This window comes from Schistocerca piceifrons, chromosome 8, assembly GCF_021461385.2.
Source record: "Schistocerca piceifrons isolate TAMUIC-IGC-003096 chromosome 8, iqSchPice1.1, whole genome shotgun sequence".
NCBI lineage: Eukaryota > Metazoa > Arthropoda > Insecta > Orthoptera > Acrididae > Schistocerca > Schistocerca piceifrons.
The window spans coordinates 302,429,674-302,453,038 of NC_060145.1; the positions used below are offsets into that span (position 1 = coordinate 302,429,674).

The 23,365-nt window shown below is 44.0% G+C and overlaps 1 protein-coding gene across 1 annotated transcript; it reads right to left on the bottom strand.

Moving 5' to 3' along the window:
* Positions 1 to 4,220: 4,220 nt before the first annotated feature.
* On the bottom strand, positions 4,221 to 23,157 carry LOC124711744. The gene is made up of 2 exons (XM_047241955.1): positions 22,795 to 23,157; positions 4,221 to 4,695 (listed from the first exon to the last, which is right to left on the bottom strand). The coding sequence occupies exons 1-2, from the start codon at positions 23,150 to 23,152 to the stop codon at positions 4,535 to 4,537; spliced, it is 519 nt and encodes a 172-aa protein (XP_047097911.1). The 5' UTR covers positions 23,153 to 23,157; the 3' UTR covers positions 4,221 to 4,534.
* Positions 23,158 to 23,365: the final 208 nt, after the last annotated feature.

Genomic DNA, 23,365 nt, shown 5'->3' on the forward strand with positions numbered 1-23,365 from the left:
TGTCTGTTGCACTTGATCGGTCAGTACAGAGGCAGTTCATGCTGTTTGTGGATGATACTGGAGTTGTCCTCCGATAATGTCCCGTATGTGCTCGATTGGAGACATACCTGGTGATCGAGCAGGGCAAGCCAACATGTAGATACTGTGTAAATCATGTTGTGTTACATCGGCGGTATGTGGGCGAGCGTTATCCTGTTGGAAAACACCCCCTGGAACTCTGTTCATCAATGGCAGCAAAACAGATCGAATCACCAAACTGACAAATTTGCACTCAGATTACATGAAGATAGCCACGAGAGTGTTCCTGCTGTCATACGAATCTGACCCCGGACTGTAACTACAAGTTGGCACTCCGGCAAAGTGCCTGAAAAGTGAAGAAACGTTGTACACGGATAAGCCAAAACATTATGACTACTGCCCACCGCGACGTTGGATGCCGCCTGGTGGTGTTGCGGGCACGTGACGCGGTAACAAAAGCATGTAAGCGGGGCAGAGAGGGACGAGGGAACACCCTGGCGAATATATGGGTTGGAAATCCATTGAGATAAGCGGCTTTGACAAAGGGCAGATTATTATTAAGCAGAGCCTGTGGACGAGTATTATCTCGAAAGCGAAGCTGGTCAAATGTTCACGTACTACTGTCGTGAGCATCTAAAGAAAGAGGTAAAAGGACGGTGACATTACGTCTAGGAGCTAAATGGTTGGATCACAACAACTCTTCATAGAACGTGGGGTTGGAAGCCATGTCTGCTCTGCAAAGTAGGATATATAGTGATCTGTGGCATCTCTGCCCAAAGAGCACAATGCTGGTGCCCGTAAAAGTGTTTCGCAGCACAACGTTCATCGTACATTGTTGAACATGGAGCTCCGCAGCCGTGTTGACATATTGACCCAAAGCCATAGTTAATTACCATTACAGTAGGCACGGGACTATTGGCATTCGACCGTTGATCAATGGAAACGTGTCGGCTCTTCGGGTGAATCACATTTTTACTACACTACGTCGATGGCCGTCTCCAGAAACGCCGTCATCGAGATGAACGGCGGCTCGAAACGTGCAGCGCGCTGCGGACACAGGCTGGTGGGAGAAGTACACTACTGGCCATTAAAATTGCTACATGAAGAAGAAATGCAGATGCTAAACGGGTATTCATTGGACAAATATATTATACTACAACTGACATGTGATCACATTTTCACGCAATTTGGGTGCATAGATCCTGAGAAAGCAGTACCCAGAACAACCACCTCTGGCCGTAATAACGGCCTTGATACGCCTGGGCATTGAGTCAAACAGAGCTTGGATGGCGTGTACAGGTACAGCTGCCCATGCGGCTTTAACACCATACCACAGTTCATGAAGAGTAGTGACTGGCGTATTGTGACGAGCCAGTTGCTCGGCCACCATAGACCAGACGTTTTCAATTGGTGAGAGATCTGGAGAATGTGCTGGCCAGGGCAGCAGTCGAACATTTTCTGTATCCAGAAAGGCACGTACAGGACCTGCAACATGCGGTCGTGCATTATCCTGGTGATATGCAGGGTGTCGCAGGGATCAAATGAAGGGTAGAGCCACGGGTCGTAGCACATCTGAAATGTAACGTCCACTGTTCAAAGTGCCGTCAATGCGAACAAGAGGTGACCGAGACGCGTAACCAATGGCACCCCATCCATTATAGCCCTGCGGATGCCTGTCATCTCGACTACTAGTGATACGAGGCGTTGGGATCCAGTGCGGCGTTCCGTATTACCCTCCTGAACCCACCGATTCTATATTCTGCTAACAGTCATTGGATATCGACCAACGCGAGCAGCAGTGTCGCGATACGATAAACCGCAATCGCGATAGGCTACAATCCGACCTTTATCAAAGTCGGAAACGTGATGGTACGCATTTCTCCTCCTTCACAAGGCATCACAACAACGTTTCACCAGGCAACGCTGGTCAACTGCTGTTTGTGTATGAGAAATCGGTTGGAAACTTTTGTCATGTCAGCACGTTGTAGGTGTCGCCACCGACGCCAACCTTGTGTGAATGCTCTGAAAAGCTAATGATTTGCATATGACAGTATCTTCTTCCTGTTGGTTAAATTTCGCGTCTGTAGCACGTCATCTTCGTGGTGTAGCTATTTTAATGTCCAGTAGTGTATTATCCTGGGAGACTTTCTCCTGCGCTTGCATGAGACCTGTTGTAGTAACCGAAGACAGGCTGACAGCTGCGAACGACCTGCATCCCTTCATGTCTCATGTATTCCTCAACGACGATGTCATCTTTCAGCAGTATACATGTCCGTCTGTTGGAGTCAGAACCTTGCTGCAGAGGTTTGAGGAGCGCTATAGTGAACTCACGTTGGTTTCTCGATTAGCAGATTTGCTTAATGTAAATCTTATGCAACCCATTTGGGTCGCTATCGGGCGTCATCACTGCGTACGTAAATCAGCGGCCCGTTATGTGCGCGAATTACACGCCCTGTGCGCAGACATCTAACGCCACACACCTCCTCAAACCTACCAACGAAGTATCGAATCCCTGTGCAAAGACCGACGAACAAGCTGTCAAGCAGAAACATCCCCCGGGCTGTGGCTAAGACATGTGTCCGCAATATCTTTTCTTTCAGGAGTGCTAGTTCTGCAAGGTTTGGAAGGGAGGAGACGAGGTACTGGCGGACGTAAAGCTGTGAGGACGGGGCCTGGGTCGTGCCTGGGTAGGTCAGTTGGTAGAGCACTTGCCCGCGAAAGGTAAAGGTCCCGAGTTCGAGTCTTGGTCCGGCACACAGTTTTAATCTGCCAGGAAGTTTCAAGCTATCAAGCAGACGGTCATAATGTTTTGGCTCATCAGTGGATTTGCCAGGGGGAAGTTCACATATCACGTGCTAAAATAACTGCCAGAAATGTGGAAAAAATTAAATACCTAAGCACAGCAGTAAAACCTGGAAATTCTACAAAGCTCTAGTGGCTGGAAATCATCATCATCATCATCATTATCTACATCTACGTCTACTTCCATACTCCGCAAGCCACCTGACGGTGTGTGGCGGAGGGTACCTTGAGGACCTCTATCGGTTCTCCCTTCTATTCCAGTCTCGTATTGTTCGTGGAAAGAAGGATTGTCGGTATGCCTCTGTGTGGGCTCTAATCTCTCTGATTTTATCGTCATGGTCTCTTCGCGAGATATACGTAGGAGGGAGCAATATACTGCTTGACTCTTCGGTGAAGGTATGTACTCGAAACTTCAACAAAAGCCCGTACCGAGCTACTGAGCGTCTCTTCTGCAGACGCTTCCACTGGAGTTTATCTATCATCTCCGTAACGCTTTCGCGATTACTCAATGATCCTGTAACGAAGCGCGCTGCTCTCCGTTGGATCTTCTCTATCTCTTCTATCAACCCTATCTGGTACGGATCCGACACTGCTGAGCAGTATTCAAGCAGTGGGCGAACAAGCGTACTGTAACCTACTTCCTTTGTTTTCGGATTGCATTTCCTTAGGATTCTTCCAATGAATCTCAGTCTGGCACCTGCTTTACCGACGATCAACATCATATGATCATTCCATTTTAAATCACTCCTAATGCGTACTCCCAGATAATTTATGGAAGTAACTGCCTCCAGTTGCTGACCTGCTATATTGTAGCTAAATGATAAGGGATCTTTCTTTCTATGTATTCGCAGCACATTACACCTGTCGTCGTAACTGCCGTTTGTGTTACGTCTGCTGCGCAGCGAACTACGTTAATTTAAGTATTAACTGTATTTTTCTTACTTGTAACTTCTTCTTGCGTGTGTTTTTGCTTTTAGGAAGCTTTAATTGTCGAGTGCTAGTAAGTGTTCCATAGATTTCGTGTTTGTTTTGAATACAGTCAGAGAGTCCCTTCAGTTAGCCGTAGTGCCAGTAGTGCTAGTGCTTGTTTTCAATACAGTCCAGAGACAGTTAGTGCTATTTTCATTGTTTTCTACAAGAAGTGTCTAGCAACCACAGTTTAGTCAACTATCAGCCGCCTTTAGTGAATTAGCAGTCTAGTTAAAAGTTGATTAACTCTCTACAGTAAATTGATTTCTTAGGATGGATAGAATCGTCATCACGACCACCACCGTCATCGTACTCATCATCACCATCATCATCATCATCATCATCATCATCATAATCATCATCACCATCGATATCAAGCATTAGACCTACTGGCCTGCTTCCCACCGGAACTGTAACTCAAAAGATTACTATTCCTTCTTGTCAATCAATGCTTTATTTTGGAATAAAACGACCATTACAGGCACAAGAAATGAATGAAAAGATACAACATATCACCGAGAAGATTATTTCATTAAGTGTTTAGTGGAATGCTAACAGAACCATTTCTTCAACGTGGTCTTAGTACAAGTGAACACATTCGTTAAGAAAAAGTCTACTTCAGTCCTGATATTGAAATTATCATTCGATGGAAGTTAGTGTCGATGTAGGCGACGGTATCGATTAATAAAGCAAAACGAAGAAAGGTCAATTGCCCCAGTAGAAGCCAGTGGAAGAGAGAGCCGCTTCAGCGGACGCCGGCCAGCATAAGCGAGAGGCTGCCGAGGCGCGGGTGCCGGCGTCTCGGGTGTCTCTGGGCCGCGTCTATGAGCGCCCTGTAGTAGGCCTCCCTGTCTTTCTCCGCCACAGACCTCTTCTCCGGCAGTCTCGGCTGCGTCACCGGCTCATCTGCAAGCAAAACGGCGCTTTAGAGGTCAGGAGCAAGCTTTGACCGTGTTAGCTGTAACGAAACTTTGCAAATCAATAAGCACGTGACTAGACTTCAGAATCAAATCAATGCTCTGGCCCTTTGCGGTCAATGTACACAACGAATTCTTCATTCGAGGGCGCCTCGCCGCTTGACGGAGCTTAAAAATAACAGCACTCCTTACGTGTACGAGGGTGTTTCAAAAAGTAACAGCAGACTATTTTTTGCGAAGCATGTACACTGAAGCGCCAAAGAAACTGAAATCGTTGTAGGTACGAAATGCTGGCTGAAGCCAGAGATAAATTATGCCGAAATTTTTACATAAGGCACAGACGGTGTTTAGAAACGATGGATTGCATGCAACCGGTGGTGGCGTGTTTGTCGCTGCTAGTAGTAGTTTATCCTGTAGTGAAGGTAGAAGTGAATAGTTCCTGTGAATTATTATGGGTGGAGGTTACACTCAACAACCGAGCTAGGTTAATAATTGGCTCCTTTTACCGACCTCCCGGCTCAGCAGCATTAGTGGCAGAACAACTGAGAGAAAATCTGGAATACATTTCACATAAATTTTCTCAGCATGTTATAGTCTTAGGTGCAGATTTCAATTTACCAGATATATACTGGGACAATCAGATGTTTAGGACGGGTGGTAGGGACAGAGCATCGAATGACATTATACTGAGTGCACATCCGAAAGTTACCTCGAGCAATTAAACAGACAACCGACTCGTGGAGATAACTCTCTTTGCGCAGAACAGGGAATCAGTGATCATAAGGCCGTTGTAGCATCCCTGAATATGGAAGTAAATAGGAATCTAAATAAAGGGAGGAAGGTTTATCTGTTTAGCAAGAGTAATAGGAGGCAGATTTCAGACTACCTAACAGATCAAAAAGAAAATTTCTGTTCCGACACTGACAATGTTGAGTGTTTATGGAAAAAGTTCAAGGCAATCGTAAAATGCGTTTTAGACAGGTACGTGACGAGTAAAACTGTGAGGGACGGGAAAACCCCACCATGGTTCAACAACAAAGTTAGGAAACTACTGCGAAAGCAAAGAGAGCTTCACTGCAAGTTTAAACGCAGCCAAAACCTCTCAGACAAACAGAAGCTAAACGATGTCAAAGTCAGCGTAAGTAGTGCTATGCGTGAAGCGTTCAGTGAATTCTAAAGTAAAATTCTATGTACCGACTTGACAGAATATCCTAGGAAGTTCTGGTCTTCCGTTAAATCAGTAAGTGGATCGAAACGGCATATCCAGACACTCTGGGATGATAATGGCATTGAAACAGAGGATGACACCCGTAAAGCTGAAATACTAAACACCTTTTTCCAAAGCTGTTTCACAGACGAACACCGCACTGCAGTTCCTTCTCTAAATCCTCGCACGAACGAAAAAATGGCTGACATCGAAATAAGTGTCCAAGAAATACAAAAGCAACTGAAATCACTCAACAGAGGAAAATCCGCTGGACCTGACGGGATACCAGTCCGATTCTACACAGTACCCGAAGGAACTTACCCCCTTCAATCAATTGGCTCTGAGCACTATGGGACTAAACATTTATGGTCATCAGTCCCCTAGAAGGTACATGAAAGGAGCCTCCCCGAAGATCATGACAACGATCGGGCGTACCCTGGGCAACGTTAGGCCTGTGCCTAACGGCCAATCCTTTCAACACCAAGACACCACAAAAAGGCTTTTATCAAAGCCAGCGCTAAATATAATGTCCATAAACATTGAAGGGCGCTCTCATGAGAAAGAAGTGCTACTTGCTGTAGCATGTAAAACTCACAACTGTGATCTCTTACTAATCCAAGAGACCCACATTGGCCCCACAAATAGAAGACCAAAGATCCACGGAATGAAATTAGTAATTGAAAGACCACACGAGCAATATGGCAGCGCAATCTTCGCCAAAATGGGCTTAGGTATTATATATGCAGAACTGACATCTCAAGAAGACATCGAAATCTTGACTGTAGAGTTACAGTCCTGCACTGTGACGTCTATATATAAGCCACCGAGCAGGGAGTTCAGATTCAGTGAGCCAACCAACTTCAACTCACAACCAACGAAAATAGTAATGGGCGACTTCAACTGTCATAGATCAGCCTGGGGGTACAGGCACACAGACAAAAGTGGGGACGACCTAGAAACCTGGGCAGACTCAACTGGCCTTAAATTAATACACGACCCCAAACTTCCATATTCCTTCAACAGCAGCAGGTGGAACCGTGGATACAATCCAGATAACATCTTTGTCAGCGGAAACGTAGCACATCAGACCAGGAAGGATGTGGGAGAACCCCTCCCACATACACAGCACCGAGCTATATTATGTCTGGTTGAAGCAGTTGTTAAACCAGCAACCACCCATTTCCAAAGACGTTTTAATTTTAAACGTGCCCTATGGAACAAATTCTCTGAAGAACTTGACAAAGAGGTGCAGAACCTTGATGCTAGCCCGGAAAAATATGACACTTTCATTGAATTAGTTAAAACTGTCTCCCGAAGAAATATCCCCCGAGGCTGCAGAACTAGTTATTTCCCTGGACTTGACGGAAACTCAAAGGTTCTTCTGGAACATTACCAACAGCTCTTCGAGGAAAACCCTTTTTCAGAGGAAACAACTATGGCGGGAGAAGAACTCCTCCAGGCCAAATCAGCCTCAAGAACAATGAAATGGTATAATCTAATCACAAACCTAGACATGAAACAGAATAGCCGAAAGGCCTGGCAACTTCTTAAAAACATCAATAATGACCCCTCATCTAATACACAAAATTTGTATAAGGTCACACCAAATCAAATAGCAAATCAACTTCTACTTAATGGTAAAACCAACAGGAAGCACCCAAGAAAGAAACTATAGAGAGGCACTCAAGATAAAGACCACCTAGGCACCCCCTTTACTCTGAAAGAATTAGAAGATTCCATCTCCATAATGAAAATTAATAAAGCCGCTGGCCTAGATGACCTACGCCCAGAACAAATAAAAATGTTCGGACCTGTTACCAGACGGTGGTTACTAGATATGATGAACAAATGTGTTCTTGAAATGAAAATCCTCAAGACTTGGCGGAAGGCAAATATAGTAGCTATATCGAAACCTGGAAAAAAAAAACCACAGACCCTAAAAATTTTCGGCCTATCTCCCTGCTTTGCCACCTCTATAAAGTCTTAGAAAGAATGATCCTTAACCGCATCTCAGAACATGTAGACAAGAATATAATTAAAGAGCAAGCAGGATTCCGCCCAGGAAGGTCATGCTGTGGCCAAATCCTCAACCTTACACAGTACATAGAAGATTGATACGAGCGGAAACAAATTACAGGTGCAGCCTTTATCGACCTTATAGCAGCTTACGACACCATAAACCACAGCAAGTTAATATCAAAAATATATAACATCACAAAGGACTACCGACTGGCGCAATTCATCCAGTGCCTGTTGCAGAATAGACGGTATTTTGTCACGCTGCAGTCGAAGAAGAGCCGATGGCGGACCCAGAAAAACGGCCTACCTCAAGGTAGCGTCCTCGCCCCATTGCTGTATAATATTTATACCAATGACCAACCGATCAGCATGGACGCTCGCTCCTTCATCTATGCAGACGATACAGTCGTTGCCACCCAGGGTAAAACTTTTGAAGAGGTAGTAAGTAAATTAACTTTAGCGATTGAAAAGCTGGGTGACTATTATGATAATAACCACCTCAAGCCAAACCCAGCAAAAACCCAGGTCTGTGCTTTTCACCTACGTAATAAGGAAGCAAGGAGGAAACTCAACATAAGCTGGCAGGGACAACATCTATCTCACTGCGACACACCAAAACATCTTGGGATTAAACTTGAACGTGCTCTCACCTACAAGGAACACTGTTTGGCCACAAAGATGAAAGTGAGTGCCAGGAACAACATCATCCGCAAGCTAACAAATAGCATATGGGGAGCGCAACCTACAGTTCTCCGCACGTCAGCTTTAGCTTTATGTTTCTCCACTGCGGAGTACTCGGCACACGTTTGTCAAAATTCCACCCACGCTGAACAAGTAAATATAGCACTGAATGAGACTGGACGCATCGTGACAGGATGCCTCTGCCCAACTCCCACAAAGCAGCTGTACCACCTCATGGGCATAGCCCCGCCAGACATCAGAAGAAGGACTGCCGCAGAAATCGAGAAACATAAACAGGAGACAGATCCCAGGCATCCAATGTTCGGATACAATCTTCAACCTCGCCGACTTAAATCAAGGAAGAGTTTCCTACGAACAACTGAAGCAACTCTTTTATCGCCTAGAGCACGATGAGAAGAGCTGTGGTACAATGTGGACCCAGGAAGACCAGGTAATAGCCCCAGGGAAGAACCCACAGCTGGCTCTGAACTCCCATATACGACCTGGAAAGCCCTGAATAGACTACGAACAGGCGTATCAAGATGCAGAGCAAACTTGGAAAAACGGGGCTACATCAGTGCAGACGAGCCCTGCGAGTGTGGAGAACAGCAAGACCCACAACACCTACTGGTCTGCGGGAAACTAAACAACCCGTGTTCGACTCAAGACCTGTTTGAAGCAAATGACAAGGCTATTCAAGCTGCAGTGTATTGGGCTTCACGTGGGATATGAAAATCGCTCTGTTTCGCATCCTTAGCGCTTATCATTATATGTTACATACTTTTCTGTATCATTGTAGTTAATTTACCTTATAACCATGTATTATTGTATTATAGCTACTTCTCTTGCATTGTAATATAATTTTTTTTTTTGTAAAATGGTGATGTCTTGGATACGATAAATAAATAAATAAATAAGTCCCCTAGAACTACTTAAACGTAACGACATCACACAACACCCAGTCATCACGATACAGAGAAAGTCCCTGACCGCGCCGGGAATCGAACCCTGGAGAACGCTACCGCACGACCACGAGCTGCGGACTTACCCCCTTCTAACAGCCATCTACCGCAAGTCTCTAGAGGAACGGAAGGTTCCAAATGATTGGAAAAGAGCACGGGTAGTTACAGTTTTCAAGAAGGGTCGTCGAGCAGATGCGCAAACTATAGACCTATATCTCTGACATCGATCTGTTGTAGAATTTTACAACATGTTTTTTGCTCGCGTACCATGTAGTTTCTGGAGACCCAGAATCTACTCTGTAGGAATCAACATGGATTCCGGAAACAGCGATCGTGAGAGACCCAACTCGCTTTATTTGTTCATCAGACCCAGAAAATATTAGATAAGGGCTCCCAGGTAGATGCCGTTTTCCTTGACTTCCAGAAGGCGTTCGATAGAGTTCCGCACTGTCTCCTGATAGAGTAAGAGCCTGTGGAATATCAGGTGTGTGGTTGGATGTCCGTGATGGTCGTGCGGTACCGTTTTCGCTTCCCACGCCCGGGTTCTCGGGTTCGATTCCCGGTGGGGTCAGGGATTTTCTCTGTCTCGTGATGACTGGGTGTTGTGTGCTGTCCTTAGGTTAGTTAGGTTTAAGTAGTTCTAAGTTCTAGGGGACTGATGGCCATAGATGTTAAGTCCATTAGTGCTCAGAGCCATTTGAACCATTTGAATTTGTGGCTGGATTGAAGAGTTTTTAGCAAACAGAACACAGCATGTTGTTCTCAATGGAGAGACGTCTACAGATGTTAAAGTAACGTCTGGCGTGCCACAGGGGAGTGTTATGGAACCATTGCTTTTCACAATATATATCAATGACCTAGTAGATAGTGTCGGAAGTTCCATGCGGCTTTTCGCGGATGATGCTGTAGTATACAGAGAAGTTGCAGCATTAGATAATTGCAGCAAAATGCAGGAAGATCTGCAGCGGATAGGCACTTGGTTCAGGTAGTGGCAACTGACCCTTAACATAGACAAGTGTAATGTATTGCTAATATATAGAAAGAAGGATCCTTTATTGTATGATTATATGATAGCGGAACAAACGCTGGTAGCAGTTACTTCTGTAAAACATCTGGGAGAATGCGTACGGAACGATTTGAAGTGGAATCATCATATAAAAGTAATTGTTGGTAAGGCGGGTGCCAGGTTGAGATTCATTGGGAGAGTCCTTAGAAAATGTAGTCCATCAACAAAGGAGGTGGCTTACAAAACACTCGTTCACCTATACTTGAGTATTGCTCATCAGTGTCGCATCCGTACCAGGTGAGGTTGACAGAGGAGATAGAGAAGATCCAAAGAAGAGCGGCGCGTTTCGTCACAGGATTATTTGGTAAGCGTGATAGCGTTACGGAGATGTTTAATAAACTCAAGTGGCAGACTCTGCAAGAGAGGCGCTCTGCATCGCGGTGTAGCTTGCTGTCCAGGTTTCGAGAAGGTGCGTTTCTGGATGAGGTATCGAATATATTGTTTCCCCCTACTTATACCTCCCGAGGAGATCACGAATGTAAAATTAGAGAGATTCCAAAGCGCACGGAGGCTTTCCGGCAGTCGTTCTTCCCGCGAGCCATACGCGACTGGAACAAATGGTTCAAATGGCTCTGAGCACTATGGGACTTAACATCTGTGGTCATCAGTCCCCTAGAACTTAGAGCTACTTAAACCTAACTAACCTAAGGACATCACACACATCCATGCCCGAGGCACGATTCGAACCTGCGACCGTAGCAGTCGCTCGGTTGCTGACTGAGCGCCTAGAACCGCTAGACCACTGCGGCCGGCGACTGGAACAGGAAAGGGATGTAACGACAGTGGCACGTAAAGTGCCCTCCGCCACACACCGTGGGGTGGCTTGCGGAGTATAGATGTAGATGAAACTTTTCGAAACAATAAGAGTGTGACTTGATCTCAGCATCAAATCAATGGTCTCGCCCTTCCCGGTCAATGTACACAATAAATTGTTCAGTAGAGGGCGCCTCACCGCTTGACGGAGCTTAAAAATAAGAGCACTCATTACGTATACGAGAGTGTTTCAAAAAGCAAAAGCAAAGTATTTTTTGCGAAGCATGTACACTGAAGCGCCAAAGAAACTGGTATAGACATGCGTATTCAAATACAGAGATATGTAAACAGGCAGAATGCGGCGCGCCGTCAGCAACACCTATATAAGACAACAAGTGTCTGACGCAGTTGTTACAGTGGTTACTGCTGCAACAATGGCAGGTTATTAAGAATTAAGTAAGTTTGAACGTGGTGTTGTACTCGACACACGAGGGGTGGGACATAGCATCTCTGACGTAGCGATGAAATGGGAATTTTCCCATACGAACTTTTCACAAGTGTACCGTGAATATTAGAAATCTGGTAAAACATCAAATCTACGACATTGCTGTGGCCGGAAATAGATCCTGCAAGAACAGGACCAGCGACTACTGAAGATAATCGTTCAACGTGCTGCAATTTTCAATGCTGGGCCATCAAAAAGTGTCAGCGTGAGAGACATTCAACGAAACATCATCGATATGGGCTTTCGGAGCCGGAGCCCCACTCGTGTACCCTTGATGACTGCACGACATAGAGCTGTACTCATCGCCTGGGCCCGTCAGCGCCGACATTAGACTGTTGATCACTGGTCGGACGAGTCTCGTTTCAAATTGTATCGAGCTCATGGACGTGTACGGGTATGGAGACAATGTCATGAATCCAAGGACCGTGCATGTCAGAAGGGAAATGTTCAATCTGGCGGAGGCTCTGTAATGGTGTGGGGCGTGTGCAGTTGGAGTGATTTGCGACCCATGATACCTCTGGATATGACTGACAGGTGACACGTACGTAAGCATCCTGTGTGATCACCTGCATCCATTCATGTCCATTGTTCATTCCGACGGACTTGGGCGATTCCAGCAGGACAATGCGACGCGCCAGACGTCATGAATTGCTACAGAGTGGCTCCAGAAACACTCTTCTGAGCTTAAACACCTGTTGGCCACCAATCTCCCCAGACATGAACAGTATTGAGCATATCTGGGATTACTTGCAACGTGCTGTTCAGAAGAGATCTCCATCCCCTCATATCTTACGGATTTATGGACAGTTCTGCGAGATTCATGGTGTCAGTTCCTTCCAGCACTACTTCAGACACTAGTCGAGTCCGTACCACGTCGTGGGCCCTACACGATATTAAGCAAGTCTATCAGTTTCTTTGGCTCTTCAGACTATTTCACTTTCTTTTGCAAACGAGAAGTGATTTATCAACGTTACTATCCTCCTTTTCGATACAGCTCTCATAACGTTGCATCACCTTTTCTAATCCATTCGAGTAAAAGGTTTCGGTTGTGCCCGCAGCCGAGAGAGGACCGCTTCTTTAACCTCTGTCAGAGTCCTTCAGGGGTCCAGACACACGGAAATCCGAAGGAGCGAGATGGGGAATGCAGTGAGATCTAAAATCTGTCTCCGAAAAACGGCAAGAGTTGGAGCGGCGGTCAGTAGGCGGGTTGTCGTGCTGGAGGAGAATACCTCTAGACTGAAGTTCTCTGCGACGGCTCCGTACTGTTGGCTCTAGCTCATTCTGCAAAATGGCGCTGTACCCTACACTGTTGACTGTTTCACCCCTTTGGTGATAGTGCTCCAAAATCTGCCCATTCGTATTCTAAAAGAAGGTGAAAAGGGCCTCTCCGGCAGAGGGCTGGCACTTGGATTTCTTCTTGGCTAGAGAATGTCGCCATTCTGAAGACTGTCTTTTGCTTTCTGGTTCACAGTGATGCACCCGGGTTTCGTCTCCTGTGATGATACTTGTCGGAAGGTGATGTGACAGCCTGAACACGCATGATCTTGTGTTCACCAGTGAGCATCCTAGGCACCCATCCTGCACGCAATAAACGGTGTTTGAGAACCTCACTGCTAATGGTATGAGCAGATTCGACACTGGCACTCAGCTGCCTGGCTTAAGGTTCTACAGAAAAACGCCGGTTCTCACGAATCATGGCGTCAGTGGGTCTCACATTATCGTCAGTAACGGCCGTGCTGGGACGGCCAGAGCGTTCCTCATCTGGGACCGACGTACGTCCACTTTTAAAGGCATCAAACTATTCGCACACGCTTCTTTCACTAATGCATCTATCTCCATACTGTTCCAACATCCTTCTATGGATTTGTTGAGGTTTTACGTCCTAGGCATTACTGCTCGCTGTTCTTGTACAGTGTACACAGCAAGAGACGTGGCAATTTTGTTTCAATTGCATTTCCTATTCAACTTGTCATGCCACCTATCAGCGTATGCCGGAACTTTCTCAAAGCATGTATCTTCACTCGTTGGGAAATATGTCTGACGTGTTCATTGCGTTTAACAGTGAGAGTTTGCTGTTACTTTTTGGATTGTCCTCGTACTAGCGAAGAAAATTTACAACAAAAGAAATATGTTGCTCTGCGTGGTATCGGCCATGAAGAAACCGGAAAAGAAGAGAGTCGAAGAATCTGAGAGTGTTACAGAAGGATACTAAAAGTAAACGGATTTTTATTAAAATTACAAACATCTTCGTGAGCAGCGCAAAATAAGAGAGCTCGATGAAGCTCGCACATGCGTTGAAAGAACTGCTACAGTATAGTATAGAAAGTAACTGAAAGAAATACAGGGTGGTCCATTGATCGTGAGCGAGCAAAATATCTCACGAAATAAGCGTCAAACAAACAAAACTAAAAAATCGGAACCTTGTCTAGCTTGAACGGGGAAACCAGATGGCGCTATGGTTGGCCCGCTAGAAGGCGCTGCCATAGGTCAAACGGATATCAACTGCGATTTTTGAAATAGGAACCCCCATTTTTATTACATATTCGTGTAGTACGTAAAGAAATATAAATATTTCACTAGGACCACTTTTTTCGCTTTCTGGTAGTTGGCGCTGTAATAGTCACAAACATATGGCTCACAATTTTAGACGAACAGTTGGTAACATGTAGGTTTTTTAAATTAAAATACAGAACGTAGGTACGTTTGAACATTTTATTTCGGTTGTTCCAATGTGATACATGTACCTTTGTGAACTTATCATTTCTGAGAACACATGCTGTTACAGCGTGATTACCTGTAAATACCACATTAATGCAATAAATTTTCGAAATGATGTCCGTCAACCTCAATGCATTTGGCAATACATGTAACGACATTCCTATCAACAGCGAGTAGTTCGCCTTCCGTAATGTTCGCACATGCATTGACAATGTGCTGACGCATGTTGTCAAGAGTTGTCGGTGGATCACGATAGCAAATATCCTTCGACATTCCCCACAGAAAGAAATCCGGGGAAGTTAGATCCGGTGAACGTGCGGGCCATGGTATGGTGCTTAGATGACCAATCCACCTGTAATGAAATATGCTATTCAATACCGCTTCAACCGCACGCGAGCTATATGCCGGACATCCATCACGATGGAAGTACATCGCCATTCTGTCATGCAGTGAAACATCTTGTAGTAATATATATATATATATATATATTATATATATATATATATATATATATATATATATATATATAGAGCTTTTCTGAGCTCAACCCTTTGATTCTAAGTACTATTATGGAGCGTTTTAGTAATTACAAAATTACCCCAGGTGGTAACAAATCCTCCGCCATCAGTGGCGCAACTAGTCTATCGGATTCTGGGGAGACTAGGCTGAAACGCTATATCCCAAACCAGAGGAAATCGAAGTCTTTTGACCGACTCATGCCCAAGGTCGAAACATTTTTTGGAACTATCAATATTAACTCTCTCTTGACACCAGGAAAACTCTATAAATTAGGAGACACACTAAAAGAACAAAATATCAAAATTTTAGCCCTGCAAGAAACAAGGTTGCCTGATGAGAATACCATGGATTTTGGAAACTACCGATTGTTTAAAAGCAAAACAGACAAAAGAATTCTTAAAAAATTTTAAATGTTCAAGTTCGTAAAGGCGCCAATATTGACTCAGACCATTACTTAACCCGTGTGAAACTAAAGCTAAAACCCCAAAATTTCAACAAAAGGACACCATTAATCCCCGAATTTGACACCAGTAAAATCCAACCATCATTATTAGCAGACGAATTTGACAAAACAAGTGCACAAAATTGGGAACAACTCAAACACAAGATTATCAAAACAGCTCAAGATCAAATTCCTTTACGAAAACACAAGAAACATGCTTGGTGGAATGAAAACTGTGATCATGCAATCAAAGCCAGACAAGAGACATTTAAAGCATGGAATAGCAACAAGACAGAAGACACATATGATACATTCCTGACAACTAGAAAAGACACTTCAAAACTAATTAGACAAACAAAAAGACAATATGAGAATAGTCAACTCTTAGAAATTGAAGAAGATTTTCAGAAATACAATACCAGAAATTTTTATAAAACTTTTAAAACCAAAATAAAGGGGTACCAACCCCAGAATCTTTGCTTCAAGAAGGAAAATGGACAGTTGGCTCTTAACAACCAAGAAAATTTCAAAGAACTTTCTAAATATTTTAAGAATCTTCTAAATTGCCCCGAGCCCACAGAAAGATTTCCACCAAAAATTCCCCAACAATGCAATCCAGTTTCACTTGCACCAAATGAAGAGGAAATCATTAAAGAAATTCATAGGTTGAAAAACAACAAAGCATCTGATGAAGATGGAATTGTTGCAGAACTTTTAAAGGCAGCTGGTCCAAAAACCATTAAAGAAATTACTTCAATCATGCAAAACATTTGGCAAACTGAAAAAATTCCTGATGAATGGAAAACCGCCTTGATTCACCCACTTCATAAGAAGGGAGACAAAACTGATGTTAATAATTACAGAGGAATTTCTCTTCTTCCAGTCACATACAAAATCCTCTCTCAATGTCTTCTGAACCGAGCACAACAACAACTTGAATGGAAAATTGGCGAATATCAAGCAGGTTTCAGGCCAAATAGATCTTGCCCAGAACAGATTTTAGTCCTCAAACTAATTCTCAGACATCAAAAAATTTAGAATAAAAAACTAGTTTGTACCTTTGTAGATTTTAGAAAGGCTTATGACTCAGTGGATCGTGAATCTCTTTTCCAAATTGTGAAAGAACAAGGCCTGGATCCTAAAACCACGGCAATTATCAGAGACACGCTAACTGGTACAAAATCAAAAGTAAAGTTCAGAGGAGAAATTTCAGAATCCTTTGAAATAAAAACAGGCGTGAGGCAAGGTGATGGACTCTCTCCGTTGCTATTTAACTGCGTTCTAGAAAAAGTAATACAAGAGTGGCGCGAACGAAAATTGGAGTTCAAAATTGACCAACCAGTGAAATTAGGACGAACAAATATTCGAATAGACTGTTTGGCCTTTGCAGACGACTTGGTTATTCTAACGCAGGACATCCAAATTGCTCAGAAACAAATAGAAATTCTTAAAGAAACAGCAGAAAGAGTAGGTCTCCAAATCTCATTTGAAAAAACACAGTATATGACTAGCAACAAACTGGCACCCAAACTTTTGGAAACTAAGTATGGAAAAATCAAAAGAGTTTCGCAATTCAAATATTTAGGTGAAACAATCTCAGAGATTGGTCTAGAAAAAATTGGAAATGAAATTCGTTGTCAAAAGATGGAGACAGCTTTTAGACTTACAAAAGACATCTACAACAAAAAATGTCTCTCGAGGTACTCTAAATTGAGACATTACAACACGGTCATAAAACCAGAGTGCCTTTATGGGGCTGAAACGCTAATTTTAAACAGAAAAAAGGACATTCAAGAAATCCAAAAAATAGAAAGAAAAGTAATCAGAAAAATTCTAGGTCCAAAATATACTGAAGAAGGAACATACAGGCTAAGAGCAAATAGTGAAATTCAACAATACACCAGCATATATTCGGATATGAAAAAACGCAGATTAAAATTTTATGGGCATATTAAAAGAATGGATGCTACCAGACTAACTAAACAAGTAGTGGAATTCTACGAAAATCGAAGTAAAGCTAAATTTGAGACAATAAAATGGATTGCTGCTATAAAAGAGGACATGAAAGAGGCAGATATAAAACAAGATGAAATTCAAGACAGAAAATTATTTGGGCAAAAAATTCATGACTGGGTAGTTGGTCAAGCTGAAAAACCAAAGAAAACTGGAACCACATGGTCTGATGAAAGGAAAAGAGCTCATTCCGAGAGAATGAAAACAATTTGGGCAGAGAGAAAGTCTAAAAGAAAATAACTGAATGCCCCGTGATTGTACTTCGCGTGGTCCAGTAGGGCCCAAACGTGAATAATAATATATATATATATATATATATATATATATATATATATATATATATATATATATATACAGGATGAGTCATCTAACGATACCGCTGGATATATTTCGTAAACCACATCAAATACTGACGAACCGATTCCACAGACCGAACGTGAGGAGAGGGGCTAGTGTAATTGTTTAATACAAACCATACAAAAATGCACGGAAGTATGTTTTTTAACACAAACCTACGTTTTTTTAAATGGAACCACGTTAGTTTTGTTAGCACATCTGAACATATAAACAAATACGTAATCAGTTCCGTTTGTTGCATTGTAAAATGCTAATTACATCCGGAGATATTGTAACCTAAAGTTGACGCTTGAGTACCACTCCTCCGCTGTTCAATCGTGTGTATCGGAGAGCACTGCAACATACATCGCGTTTCTACAGAATGATCTGCCAACGTTGCTCGAAAATGTCCCACTGGAAACGCGTCGACGTATGTGTTATCAGCATGGTGCTGCACCTGCACATTCCGCAATTAACACTAGGTTGACCCTTGACAGGATGTTCGGCGGGCGTTTCATAGGACGTGGAGGACGCATAAATTGGCCAGCCCGTTCTCCTGATCTTACACCTCTGGACTTCTTTCTGTGGGGTACGTTAAAGGAGAATGTGTACCGTGATGTGCCTACAACCCCAAAGGATATGAAACAACGTATTGTGGCAGCCTGCGGCGACATTACACCAGATGTACTGCGGCGTGTACGACATTCATTACGCCAGAGACTGCAATTGTGTGCAGAAAATGATGGCCACCACATTGAACATCTATTGGCCTGACATGTCGGGACACACTCCATTCCACTCCGTAATTGAAAAAGGAAACCACGTGTGTACGTGTACCTCACCCCTCATGGTAATGTACATGTGTGTCAGTGAAAAAGACCAATAAAAAGGTGTTAGCATGTGGACGTAATGTGCTGTTCCTGTCTCCTCTGTACCTAAGGTCCATCACCGTTCCCTTTGGATCCCTACGTAATTCGGTGCTCTCCGATACACACGATCTAACAGCGGAGGAGTGGTATTCAAGCGTCAACTTTAGGTTACAATATCTCCGGATGTAATTAACATTTTACAATGCAACAAACGGCACTGATTACGTATTTGTTTATATTTTCGGATGTGCTAACAAAACTAACGGGGTTCCATTTAAAAAACATAGGTTTGTGTTAAAAAACATACTTCCGTGCATTTTTGTATGGTTTGTATTAAACAATTACACTAGCCCCTCTCCTCACGTTCGGTCTGTGGAATCGGTTCGTCAGTATTTGATGTGGTTTACGAAATATATCCAGCGGTAACGTTAGGTGACTCACCCTGTATATGTGTGTGTGCATATAGCGTCACTTTCCCCTCCACACACACACACACAGACACACACACACACACACGCACACACACACCCCGCCGTGTCAGTCGCACACAGTGATGCACCTGTTATCCATACTGGAGCAAAACTGTTTCTTCAGGAAACCCGAAACACGCACTCCCTCCTTAGAATGCGCCGATATGGTCGCATTGTGGTTTCGTGTGACCGGGCCAAATATCTAAAGAAATAAACATCAAACGAAAAAACTACGAAGAACGAAACTCGTCTAGCTTGAAGGGGCAAACCAGATGGCGCTATGGTTAGCCCGCTAGATGGCGCTGCCATGGGTCAAACGGATATATACTGCATTTTTTTAAATAGGAACCCCCATTTTGTATTACATTTTGGTCTAGTACGTAAAGAAATATGAATGTTTTAGATGGACCACTTTTTTCGTTGTGTGATAGATGGCGCTGTAATAGTCAGTAACGTATAAGTACGTGGTATCACGTAACATTCCGCCAGTGCGGACGGTATTTGCTTCGTGATACATTACCCGTGTTAAAATGGACCGTTTACCAATTGTGGAAAATGTCGCTACCGTGTTGTGTATGGCTCCTGTTGATGTATGGCTATTGTGATCAAAATGCCCAACGGGCGTATGCTATTTATGCTGCTCGGTATCCTGGACGACATCAGCCAAGTGCCCGGACCGTTCGCCTGATAGTTACGTTATTTAAGGAAATAGGAAGTTCAGACACATGTGAAACGTCAACCACGACCTGCAACAAATGATGATGCCCAAGTAGGTGTTTTAGCTGCTGTTGCGGCTAATCCGCACATCTGTAGCAGACAAACTGCGCGAGAATCGGGAATCTCAAAAACGTCGGTGTTGAGAATGCTACGTCATCATCGATTGCACCCGTACCATATTTCTATGCACCAGGAAAATGATGGCGACGACTTTGAACGTCGTGTACAGTTCTGCCACTGGGCACAAGAGAAATTGCGGGACGTTGACAGATTTTTTGCACGCTTTCTATTTAGCGACTAAGCGTCATTCACCAACAGAGGTAACGTAAACAGGCATAGTATGCACTATTGGGCAACGAAAAATCTACGATGGCTGCGACAAGTGGAACATCAGCGACCTTGGCGGGTTAATGTATGGTGCGGTATTATTGGAAGAAGGATTACTGGCCCCTATTTTATCGATGGCAATCTAAATGGTGCAATGTATGCTGATTTCCTACGTAATGTTGTACCGATGTTACTACAGGATGTTTCACTGCATGACAGAATGCCGATGTACTTCCAACGTGATGGATGTCCGGCATATAGTGCGTTCTCAGAAATGATAAGTTTACAAAGGTACATGTATCACATTGGAACAACCGAAATAAAATGTTCAAACGGACATACGTTCTGTCTTTTAATTATAAAAACCTACCTGTTACCAACAGTTCGTCTAAAATTGTGAGCCATTTGTTTGTGACTGCTACAGTGCCATCCATCACAAAGCGAAAAAAGTGGTCCAACTCAAACATTCATATTTCTTTACGTACTACACGAATATGTAATAAAGACTGGGGGTTCCTATTTAAAAAACCGCAGTTGATATCCGTTTGACGTATGTCAGCGCCATCTAGCGGCCGAACCATAGCGCCATCTCGTTTCCCCCTTCAAGCTAGACAAGTTTCGTCTGTGTAGTTTTTTCGTTTGACGCTTATTTCGTGAGATATTTGGCCAGGTCACGATCAATGGACCATCCTATATATATATATATATATATATATATATGTGTGTGTGTGTGTGTGTGTGTGTGTGTGTGTGTGTGTGTCTGTAGAAATAACATCCATAAAAAAATCACCCTCTGAAGAAAGAATTACAGAATACACAATTACACGCAGGAAATACACATGCATTCACATACAACAAATAATATCGAACAACAGCACAACACAAGCAAAAGACAAACACACAAAAACAACTGGCAACGCTACACACCGAAAACACACACACATGTTGATCACAAAATGGAAAGTGCGAGTGATATATGCGATGTGACACATGTGGGTGAAAGAAATTCAGTAATCAGGCAGCTGGAGTATGTAAACTAACGAATATATTTCCAGGACCACACACATGAGTCAACAGCGCTGGAAATTATAAGTAACACCGAACGATAAATTCACATTACGAAATTTGTGCTACAAAAGTTGATCCAAACCTAAAAAAACAAGAGAAAAACACGACAAAATGTAATATGGCAGCATATTATATCTACAACATATTACGTTTATTGTAGGTATAGATGGAAATATGTATTACAGGCCACTGATGGTGCTTCCCAAATAAAAGAAGCGAAACCCGTGTGGCAATAAACAAACTGCCTTCAATTAGGTGCATCGACGGTACATACCTAGACTAATAGACATACAGTAGCACAACTGATGACACAAATATGATTTTTGCAAAATGGGCTGAAGTGACTGGTTGGTGTCAAGCTTGCGGGAAGTGTAGAAAATCATGTGTTTAGTGATGCAGAGGAGAGATGGGAAAACCAAAGTTGTCTGGAAGAATCTACATCTACATTTATACTCCGCAAGCCACCCAACGGTGTGTGGCGGAGGGCACTTTACGTGCCACTGTCATTACCTCCCTTTCGTGTTCCAGTCGCGTATGGTTCGCGGGAAGAACGACTGCCGGAAAGCCTCCGTGCGCTTTGGAATCTCTCTAATTTTACATTCGTGATCTCCTCGGGAGGTATAAGTAGGGGGAAACAATATATTCGATACCTCATCCAGAATCGCACCCTCTCGAAACCTGGACAGCAAGCTACACCGCGATGCAGAGCGCCTCTCTTGCAGAGTCTGCCACCTGAGTTTGCTAAACATGTCCATAACGCTATCACGCTTACCAAATAACCCTGTGACGAAACGCGCCGCTCTTCTTTGGATCTTCTCTATCTCCTCCATCAACCCAATCTGGTACGGATCCCACACTGATGAGCAATACTCAAGTATAGGTCGAACGAGTATTCTGCAAGCCACCTCCTTTGTTGATGGACTACATTTTCTAAGGACTCTCCCAATGAATCTCAACCTGGCACCCGCCTTACCAACAATTACTTCTATATGATCATTCCACTTCAGATCGTTCCGTACGCATACTAGCAGATATTTTACAGAAGTAACTGCTACCAGTGTTTGTTCCGCTATCATATAATCATAGAATAAAGGATCCTTCTTTCTATGTATTCGCAATACATTACATTACTATGTTAAGGGTCAGTTGTCACTCCCTGCACCAAGTGTCTATCCGCTGCAGATCTTCCTGCATTTTGCTGCAATTTTCTAATGCCGCAACTTCTCTGTGTACTACAGCACCATCCGCGAAAAGCTGCATGGAACTTCCGACACTATCTACTAGGTCATTTATATATATTCTGAAAATGGAATAGGAAAAAGAATACAGAAAAAACACAGTGCTTAAGGAGTCAGGTTTCTAGTATTTTTTTCGACACATTATTGCCTTATCGCCACAACGGGAGGTGTGTTCTACCTTTCCTGCGAACGGAGACAGACGGCGCGGAGAGAGGGACGTGCGCCAGCTTGCCGGGCGGCGCGCCCGTGACGGGCCCCAGCACTGGGTTCTTGCCCAGACGCGGCACTAAGTACATCCCGCTACCGGACGGCGCATCCGCTTCCTCGCTAACCGCAACTTTAGCGGCTCCTGCAGATGCTGCCGACTTCACGCAACCTGACGACGCCGCTGTGGCCAACGCCGTCAGCGCCAACAGGCCGAAGGCGACAGCGCGACCCGATCCGGCGTTACGCATGGCTGCTGCACTAGTGTGCGAGCGCAGCTGGCCGTTCCAGCAGCTGCGGACCTCCGCGGAAGGTGGCAGTCGCCGCAGCATCCGGTCCGCTGCGCACGTCCGCACCAGCGGTATCGGCGTTTCCTGAAGTGCGAAACGCGTGCGATATACCCCGCCAAACTCGTGAGCGGAAACCGCATGTGTGACAGCAACAGATACCTCCGGACGTGGCTGCGCAAGACCCACTATTCGACAGAAACAGCGCGAGAGGAAAGACGCTGGAGAAAGAAAAAACCGCAGCCGCCGCAGCAGCAT

Bases quoted from the DNA above. Each gene is read 5' to 3' on its own strand.
- LOC124711744 (XM_047241955.1), bottom strand. From the start codon at position 23,152: ATGCTGCGGCGACTGCCACCTTCCGCGGAGGTCCGCAGCTGCTGGAAC. The intron at 4,696-22,794 runs GTAGAACACACC...TTTTGCTTGCAG, and splicing joins TGTCTCCGTTCGCAGGAAAG to ATGAGCCGGTGACGCAGCCG.